Source organism: Ahaetulla prasina, chromosome 17 (genome assembly GCF_028640845.1).
Source record: "Ahaetulla prasina isolate Xishuangbanna chromosome 17, ASM2864084v1, whole genome shotgun sequence".
Lineage (NCBI taxonomy): Eukaryota > Metazoa > Chordata > Lepidosauria > Squamata > Colubridae > Ahaetulla > Ahaetulla prasina.
The window spans coordinates 7,914,818-7,924,965 of NC_080555.1; the positions used below are offsets into that span (position 1 = coordinate 7,914,818).

General features: G+C 47.8%; 1 protein-coding gene across 1 annotated transcript in view; it reads left to right on the forward strand.

Annotated features, from left to right (window-relative positions):
* The window catches only part of ACTN3 (actinin alpha 3), a 50,587-nt gene extending 41,505 nt beyond the window's left edge, over positions 1-9,082 (forward strand). The window contains exons 18-23 of the mRNA XM_058159997.1: positions 668-814; positions 978-1,056; positions 1,190-1,194; positions 2,918-2,983; positions 7,297-7,455; positions 8,462-9,082. Coding sequence (XP_058015980.1) covers positions 668-814; positions 978-1,056; positions 1,190-1,194; positions 2,918-2,983; positions 7,297-7,455; positions 8,462-8,620 — 615 coding nt within the window. The 3' untranslated portion in view covers positions 8,621-9,082. The remainder of the gene's footprint in view (positions 1-667; positions 815-977; positions 1,057-1,189; positions 1,195-2,917; positions 2,984-7,296; positions 7,456-8,461) is intronic.
* The last annotated feature ends 1,066 nt before the right edge of the window (positions 9,083-10,148 follow it).

A 10,148-nucleotide genomic window follows, 5' to 3' on the forward strand; every position in this document is an offset into this window, starting at 1 on the left:
AAGCCCGACAAAGGTCAGTAATTGTGAACTATCTTGAAAGACTGTGGGAAAGGAAAGACTTTGCTGGAGAGGAATTCACTGTCAATTAAATAAAAGGGGTTTATCAGGACTCAGACTCGGCTTCGTGCTGCTGGGGAAGCCTGGGTCAGAACAAATCGCTGCAGCGAATCATGAGGTTGTTGAGTGAATCCAGCTTCCCCCGTTAACTTGGCTTGTTGAGAAGGCTGCAAATGGGACACGGCAATTCTGATAAATACATTGTGGTTGCCAAGCAACTGTGGGATCATGTGACAGGACCCCCATTTTGATCATGCGACGAGGGGGGATCATGTGACAGTTCACAAGTGCGAGGACCAGTTGTAAGCCAGTGCCACTGTAACCTTCGGTGCTCACTAAACGAATGATCGTAAGTGGAGGACTACCTTCACTGTGCCTGAGAAATTTGTCAACGATGCAATTCCTCGATTTGGGGGCCAGCCAAAATTTCCAGGCAGAGTTCTAACCAAGTGAGAGTGAGCATTTTTCATGTCTCCCAATATGCCAAGTTCAATCGTGCAAACGATCTGGTCTGTTTCTCTGCATGTTAAAAAGAAAAAGAGGAATTTCTCTTATTCCTGCCTCTCCTTCTCTACCGCTCTCCTCCTCCTCCTCCTCATCTTGACCGCAGCACATCCGCGTGGGCTGGGAGCAGCTCTTGACCACAATTGCCCGCACCATCAATGAAGTCGAGAACCAGATCCTGACCCGTGACGCCAAAGGCATCAGCCAAGAACAGATGAACGAGTTCCGGGCCTCCTTCAACCATTTCGACCGGGTGGGTATAGCAGACCGTTCTTAGGCCAGCATCTCTCTTAACAAAAACACCTGTTCAGATTGTTGGGGGTGGGACTGTCACTTGAGCCACCTGATGGGAGACGTTCTGAGTCTCCCCTCCCCCCTTCTCCGCTGCTCACCTTTTCCCACTTGACCCATTGCAGAAACGAAATGGCCTGATGGACCCTGACGACTTCCGGGCCTGCTTGATCTCCATGGGATACGACCTGGTAGGAAACCAGCGTGGACTGGGAGGATTGCGTTCTGTGTAACCTGTTGCCTCTCTCGGAGGGGAGGGGCACACAGTAGCCGGCGTTAAAGAGCATGAGATTTTAACCTTGTGCATGTATGTATCGATAAAGGAGAATATTTGCAGCTCAGGCAGGGTTGAAAGGAGAGGTCCTTAGCACTCTCTGTGCTTGGTTGTTTTCTTGAAGACATTTCATTACCCAACTAGGTAATATCATCAGTGTTAGTCAATCTAGCATTGATGAATAGAATAGAATAGAATAGAATAGAATTTTATTGGCCAAGTGTGATTGGACACACAAGGAATTTGTCTTGGTGCATATGCTCTCAGTGTACATAAAAGAAAAGATACGTTCATCAAGGTACAACATTTACAACACAATTGATGATCAATATATCAATATAAATCATAAGGATTGCCAGCAACAAGTTATAGTCATACAGTCATAAGTGGAAAGAGATTGGTGATGGGAACTATGAAACGATTAATAGTAGTGCAGATTCAGTAAATAGTCTGACAGTGTTGAGGGAATTATTTGTTTAGCAGAGTGATGGCCTTCGGGAAAAAACTGTTCTTGTGTCTAGTTGTTCTGGTGTGCAGTGCTCTATAGCGTCGTTTTGAGGGTAGGAGTTGAAACAGTTTATGTCCAGGATGCGAGGGATCTGCAAATATTTTCACGGCCCTCTTCTTGATTCGTGCAGTATACAGGTCCTCAATGGAAGGCAAGTTGGTAGCAATTATTTTTCTGCAGTTCTAATTATCCTCTGAAGTCTGTGTTTTTCTTGTTGGGTTGCAGAACCGAACCAGACAGTTATAGAGGTGCAAATGACAGACTCAATAATTCCTCTGTAGAATTGGATCAGCAGCTCCTTGGGCAGTTTGAGCTTACTGAGTTGGCGCAGAAAGAACATTCTTTGTTGTCCTTTTTAATGGTGTTTTTGATGTTAGCTGTCCATTTGAGATCTTGCGATATGATAGAACCCAGAAATTTGAAGGTTTCTACTGTTGATACTGTGTTGTCAAGTATTGTGAGAGGTGGAAGTATGGAAGGGTTTTTCCTAAAGTCTACCACCATTTCTACGGTTTTGAGTGTGTTCAGTTCCAGATTGTTTTGGTTGCACCACAAGGCTAGTCGTTCGACCTCTCGTCTATATGCGGATTCGTCATTGTCTCGAATGAGACCAATCACTGTTGTGTCATCTGCGAACTTCAGTAGCTTCACAAGTGCGAGGACCAGTTGTAAGCCAGTGCCACTGTAACCTTCGGTGCTCACTAAACGAATGATCGTAAGTGGAGGACTACCTTCACCGTGCCTGAGAAATTTGTCAACGATGCAATTCCTCGATTTGGGAGCCAGCCAAAATTTCCAGGCAAAGTTCTAACCAAGTGAGAGTGAGCATTTTTCATGTCTCCCAATATGCCAAGTTCAATCGTGCAACCGATCCGGTCTGTTTCTCTGCATGTTAAAAAGAAAAAGAGGAATTTCTCTTATTCTTGCCTCTCCTTCTCTACCGCTCTCCTCCTCATCATCATCATCTTGACCGCAGCACATCCGCGTGGGCTGGGAGCAGCTCTTGACCACAATTGCCCGCACCATCAATGAAGTCGAGAACCAGATCCTGACCCGTGACGCCAAAGGCATCAGCCAAGAACTGATGAACGAGTTCCGGGCCTCCTTCAACCATTTCGACCGGGTGGGTATAGCAGACTGTTCTTATGCCAGCATCTCTCTTAACAAAAACACCTGTTCAGGTTGTTGGGGGTGGGACTGTCACTTGAGCCACCTGATGGGAGACGTTCTGAGTCTCCCCCCCCTCCTCCGCTGCTCACCTTTTCCCACTTGACCCATTGCAGAAACGAAATGGCCTGATGGACCCTGACGACTTCCGGGCCTGCTTGATCTCCATGGGATACGACCTGGTAGGAAACCAGCGTGGACTGGGAGGATTGCGTTCTGTGTAACCTGTTGCCTCTCTTGGAGGGGAGGGGCACACAGTAGCCGGCGTTAAAGAGCATGAGATTTTAACCTTGTGCATGTATGTATCGATAAAGGAGAATATTTGCAGCTCAGGCAGGGTTGAAAGGAGAGGTCCTTAGCACTCTCTGTGCTTGGTTGTTTTCTTGAAGACATTTCATTACCCAACTAGGTAATATCATCAGTGTTAGTCAATCTAGCATTGATGAATAGAATAGAATAGAATAGAATAGAATTTTATTGGCCAAGTGTGATTGGACACACAAGGAATTTGTCTTGGTGCATATGCTCTCAGTGTACATAAAAGAAAAGATACGTTCATCAAGGTACAACATTTACAACACAATTGATGATCAATATATCAATATAAATCATAAGGATTGCCAGCAACAAGTTATAGTCATACAGTCATAAGTGGAAAGAGATTGGTGATGGGAACTATGAAACGATTAATAGTAGTGCAGATTCAGTAAATAGTCTGACAGTGTTGAGGGAATTATTTGTTTAGCAGAGTGATGGCCTTCGGGAAAAACTGTTCTTGTGTCTAGTTGTTCTGGTGTGCAGTGCTCTATAGCGTCGTTTTGAGGGTAGGAGTTGAAACAGTTTATGTCCAGGATGCGAGGGATCTGCAAATATTTTCACGGCTCTCTTCTTGATTCGTGCAGTATACAGGTCCTCAATGGAAGGCAAGTTGGTAGCAATTATTTTTTCTGCAGTTCTAATTATCCTCTGAAGTCTGTGTTTTTCTTGTTGGGTTGCAGAACCGAACCAGACAGTTATAGAGGTGCAAATGACAGACTCAATAATTCCTCTGTAGAATTGGATCAGCAGCTCCTTGGGCAGTTTGAGCTTACTGAGTTGGCGCAGAAAGAACATTCTTTATTGTCCTTTTTAATGATGTTTTTGATGTTAGCTGTCCATTTGAGATCTTGCGATATGATAGAACCCAGAAATTTGAAGGTTTCTACTGTTGATACTGTGTTGTCAAGTATTGTGAGAGGTGGAAGTATGGAAGGGTTTTTCCTAAAGTCTACCACCATTTCTACGGTTTTGAGTGTGTTCAGTTCCAGATTGTTTTGGTTGCACCACAAGGCTAGTCGTTCAACCTCTCGTCTATATGCGGATTCGTCATTGTCTCGAATGAGACCAATCACTGTTGTGTCATCTGCGAACTTCAGTAGCTTAACAAATGGATCATTGGAGATGCAGTCATTGGTATACAGAGAGAAGAGAAGTGGGGAGAGCACACAGCCTTGGGGGGGCCCTGTGCTAATTGTACAGGTATTTGATGTGATCTTGCTTAGCTTCACCTGCTGCTTCCTGTTTGTTAGGAAGCTTGTGATCCACTTACAAGTCTGTTCCGGTACCTGTAGCTGGTTTAGCTTAGTTAGAAGAATGTCTGGAATGATGGTATTGAATGCTGAACTAAAGTCTACAAAAAGGACCCTTGCATAGGTCTTTGGAGACTCAAGATGTTGTAGGATGTAGTGCAGAGCCATATTAACAGCATCATCTGTTGATCTATTTGCTCGGTATGCAAATTGCAAGGGGTCTAAAAGCGGATTCGTGATGGTTTTCAGGTAGGAAAGCACTAGCCTTTCAAAGGTTTTCATGACTACAGATGTTAGAGCAACTGGTCTGTAGTCATTCAGTTCCTTGATGGTGGGCTTCTTCGGCACTGGGATGATGGTAGAGCGTTTGAAGCAAGAAGGAACATAGCACATCTCTAGTGATTTATTGAAAATATGGGTGAAGATGGCCAATTGGTCAGCACAGACTTTTAAGCAAGAAGGAGTTATCTTGTCTGGGCCTGGCGCTTTTCCTGGCTTTTGTCTGTGAAATAGGTCCTGCACTTCCTTTTCTGTGATCACTAGGGGTTGTGAACCCAATGAAATGGGGTCAGTTGTAGGAGGCTTGGCTGTTGTTGGTGTGTCTGAGATGGGGGTTGTGGAGATAGGTGGCTGTAGTTTCCTTTCAAACCTGCAGTAAAACTCATTCAGGTCATCTGCCAGTTGTTGATTACCTTCAGCCTGGGAAGGAGGTTTGCCATAGCCGGTGATATTTTTAAGAGTTTTCCACATGTTTGCTGGTTCATTTGCTGAAAATTGATTCTTTAGCTTTTCAGAGTAGCTTCTTTTTGCTGCTCTTATCTCCCTTGTTAGTGCATTTCTGGCCTGATTGTACAGCATTTTATCACCTTTTCTGTAGGCTTCCTCTTTGGAATGTCGTAGCTGCTTAAGTTTAGGTGTAAACCTAAATGATGTTACTTAGTCTGGTTAATGAAAAGTCTGCAAGAGAACAAGCAAGCTCAGGGAGCACCAAGGACCCCTCATAATAGATAGAGATGGATGGATGGATGGATGGATGGATGGATGGATGGATGGATGGATGGATGGATGGATGGATGGATGGGTAGGTAGGTAGGTAGGTAGGTAGATAGACAGACAGATACCATGTTTCCCGCAAAATAAGACCCTATCTTATATTTTTTGAACCCTGAAATATGCACTTAGCCTTATTATTTTGGGGTGCAGGAAGCAAGATGGGGCACCTCTTGCCGTCTTACCTGATTTCCAGCTCTGCATTTAAATATTTTCGGGGAGGGCTTACTTTCGGGGGGAGGCTTATTTTAGCACATGAACTCAAAAGCCCAATTTGGCTTATTATCAGGGGATGTCTTATTTTTTGGGAAGCAGGATGGATGGATGGATGGATGGATGGATGGATGCCGTAGCTAGATAGATAATAGAGGTAGATAATAATAAAGATAGATAGATAGATAGACAGACAGACAGAGACAGACAGATAGGATAGATATGATAGATAAGATCATGGTCTTCAGCCCTCTGAGGAAGCCCATATGGACTGCATCAAGCTGGAAGGGAAACTTTTAACTCTTTCCTCCTGGGATGCAAACCTGCCATCATTAAAGCTCTTGGGAGATTTGGCTCAGCTGGAGAACCGGTTTGGTTGATGGCCTATATAACCTGCCAATGCCCTTGGCAGTTTCCTGAAGGTCTCCTCTAATGGATTAAGGCTGGTTTTATAGCCCTTTTCATTTCCCAGAGAGGCTCAGATTGCCAGGAAATAAGCAGCGGGGACAAAGAAGGGAAAGAACCACCTGGACAGCAGCATTACTTAAAGGGATTATTTAGCCTTCGTGTCTAGACTAAAAAACAGAATTCGGTTATCTTTGGGATTTTGCATTTCCCTCAGTGCTGGGGTGCACTTTCTGGCTCCAAAATAAATAAATAAATGAGGTAAATGCATTGAACGTGGTTTAAATTTTTAAAATGGCAGAATGAACATTGAAAAACTGATGTGGATTTAGAAAGCGACTGATGTCCTCTTCCTCATCGTTTTTCCAACGTTTTCGCTCTCTTGGATAAAACAAGTTGTACGAACTGATTACCACTCCAGTTCCTTTGCTCAGACAAACGCTTCACTTGCTGGTTTTAGACAATAAAATTACCGGTTGTCTGTACGATGGGAACAATGCAGTGGTGGGTTTCAAAAATTTTCACTACCGGTTTGGTGGGCTGGGGGTGGGCATGTGCCTGAATGGGCATGGCCAACTTGACATCACTCACACCCACTCAGTCACATGAACCCACCCACCCACCCCGCCACGTCCACAGGAAAAGGTAGGAACATTTTGGGAATGTCCACCTATCTACCCCCACCCTCCCTTCGCCAGTCGCCCCAGTTTCCCCTCCTTTAGCGGCATGGGCCCTAGCCCTGCTTCCGCGGCAGCTGGTCCAGTGTCCGGAGGGCAAGCTGACCAAAGTTTTTGGCAGCCCCCAGCCAGCCGCCACTGCTGGAAAGCAGCTGGCACAGAAGCCTCTTTGAGAGCCGCTTTGCAGCTGCGGCAACTGGCCACAGGCCGCCAAAATGTACTGGAGGTCATGGAAAAAACTGCTGCCGTCGCCGCCATGTTCTTCACGCATGCGCATCCCATTGGACTTGCAAGGCAATGGGATGCGCGTGCGCGAAGAACATGGTGGCGACAAACATGGCGGGCAGGGTGAGCGAGTGGTGACCAGAGGACCAGTTCGGGGTGTGGACAGCCGGCCATTGCTACTATGGTTCGGCGACCTTGGCCAAATTTCTGCCAACGGTTCGCACAAACCGGCTGAATACCACCTCTGGAACAATGTCTGAAATGTTTGGGGAAGCTCTGCCAGGCAGCTTTGAGGTTTCTGGGGCCTGCAGGTCTGTCTGAACCGGGGAAAAACCCCACTCATCTTCTCGCTCCTAGGGAGAAGTGGAGTTTGCCCGTATCATGACCCTGGTGGATCCCAACAACACGGGAGTGGTGACCTTCCAAGCCTTCATCGACTTCATGACCCGGGAGACAGCCGAGACCGACACGGCTGAACAGGTCATTGCCTCCTTCAAGATCCTGGCTTCAGACAAGGTGAGTCAGGAGGAGATGGCTGGAGGGGCTGGGGTGGGGGGGGAGCAGGAGAGAGATTCCGCCTCACCCACACCGGCTTTGAAAGGGACTCTTTATTTACAAGAGGGATTAAACCTAGATTAGCCAAAGAGAATTAGCATCCTAGATTCCGCCTGTTGGTTCTGGGTTTTTTTTTTTGCCATTTCTGCTTCCCTCTTTCCCTAGCAGGGAAAATCCCAAATGCCAGGCCCTCTTCTCAAACCTGCTCTGTAATCCCAATTATTCTTGAATTAACTCTTTACGGCGGGCCAGTTCTCCATCAGTGGGGCAGGAGACGAGGGAGTTGATCGCGACAGACCTCTCCCTATATCGCGGTCCCTTTTTTTTTCTGGCAGCAGGAAGGACACCCACTAAGGCTTCCCACTCCATAGCAGCCCAGCTGGTGGGCCTAGCAAGCCAGCCTGGCCTGGCCTCCTGCCCCATGACAGACTCCCAACTCCATCATACCGCTAAGGAGCCAAGCTCCTTCAACCTGGTGAACCTCCAAGACGCTCTTAGCAGTGTAGCTGGGGAGCAGCATCTGGGGAGGGCCGGGCTGGCCTCAATGGCAGGGGTCAGTCAGGCATCCTTCCCCCCCCCACCCCACAACCTAGAGATGCTAGACTGGTCCTTGGCATCTTCTACAAGCAAATGTCTATCAACCATCCCAAAGGTGCTTTTTTTTCCAAAAAAGCAATTTGACCGTTTTGCTTTTTTTCCCCCCCTTGAAAACGTTTCGCTTCTCATCCAAGCAGCTTTTTCAATTGTTTCAGCCGAACGGTGGGGAATGAAATGCAAATCCTTCCGCCGTTCCGCTAGAACAGAAGCAGCTTCTCGGGATGAAAAGCGAAAGGTTTTCAAACGGGGAGTGGGGGGGACGGGACAAAACAGCCAAGGAAGTCCAGCTGCCTTTTGGGAAAGCCCCCTTTTGAGACTCCAACCGACCCTTCTAACCGGGGTGGGGTGGGCTCTCCTTGGTCCTCCGCAGAACTACATCACAGTGGAAGAGCTGCGCCGGGAGCTGCCCCCAGAGCAGGCCGAGTACTGCATCACCAGGATGACCAAGTACAGCGGAGCCGATGCCGTCACGGGCGCCTTGGACTATGTCTCCTTCTCCAGCGCCTTGTACGGGGAGAGCGACCTGTGATTCCCTCCCCTCCTGCGCTGTCCCCCCTCACCACAAAAGGCATGTGGGAGCAGAATGACCCCCTCCTCCTCCTACCTTCCGGGGAGCCAACACAATTCAAGTCCTGTGCCCAGGGCGCACACCATAGAAGCCCCTTCCCCACATGCCCCCTCCCCTAAATGTTGGGCAAAAGGTAACGAGAACCCCCCTCTCTCCACCTATGAGCCACAGCTGGTGGAACCAAAGGGTCTCTGTGTCCTGTCCTGTCCTGCTGCTGTCTCTCTTCTTTGCTCCTGAGCTAGTCAGCCCTCCAACCCCCAGGCTGTGCTCTGCCCTGCCTCCCCCCCCAGCCCCAAAAGACCCTTCTGGGTTTCTGAGCCCCCAGGCAATGTCCGGGGTTGCCACGAGGGGTTCCCAAGGAAGCAGGGCAGGGCCGGCATGGAACAAATGCTGTACCAATAAACACCACACTCTGGAGGCCCACCTGTGGTCGGGGTCTTTCTTCTTGGTAAACCATTTGGGGGTGGGATGCTACGCTCGGGTCCTGTAAGCTTAAAGGCTTGGCTGTGAGCTTGGCCCAAGCTTGCTTAGAACGGAAATTTAAGGGATGGAATTCCATCTACGGAAACTAATCCAGGAGAGAAGTAACCTGGAACTAAGGAGAAACTTCCTGACAGTGAGGACAATTAACCAGTGGAACAGCTTGCCACCAGAAGTTGTAAGTGCTCCATCACTGGAGATTTTTAAGAAGAGACTGGACAACTACTCCTATGAAATGGCATAGGGTTTCCTGTTTGAGCAGGGGGATGGACTAGAAGACCTCCAAGGTCCCTTCCAACTCTGTTATTCTACGTTCTGTGGGTATGGATAAGCTAGAGAAAAGAAGGACTAGAGTGACATAATGGCAGTCTTCCAGTATTATACGACAAAGAAGAGGGGGTCAAGCTATTCTCCAAAGCACCTGAAGGCAGGACAAGAAACAATGAATGGAAACTAATTAAGGAGACAATTAACCTGGAATTAAGGAGAAACTTCTTAACTGTGAGGACAATTAACCAGTGGAATGACTTGCCACCAGAAGTTGTGGGTGCTCCATCACTGGAGGCTTTTAAGAAGAGATTGGACAACCATTTGTCCAGAATGGTAGAGGGTCTCCTCCTTGGGCAGAGAGGTTGGACTAGATGACCTACAAGGTCCCTTCCAACTCTGTTATTCTGGAAGCCGGACCTCTCCCTTCTGCCCATTTTTGACTTTCTAATGCAGCCCGTGGTCCAAGTAACAGCTGCTTGCAGAGAAAGATCATTCTCTGCCTTGACAGGATCCCCTCTGGCTCCTTGGGCAGTTAAGACTAGTGAGCAACGACGGAGTTAAGACTACTCTCCCTCAAGTGATCTTGCTTTCCCAGCCATCTCACTTCAGCTGCCGAGGAAGGCGCCCATTTGCTAGAACCCACTGGTGGGCAGTCCTTCTCATGGCCTCAGAGCAGTGGTGGGACTTGGAATAACGTTAACAACCGGTCGCCTCCTGGCCACTCGCCTCAAAGGCAGCC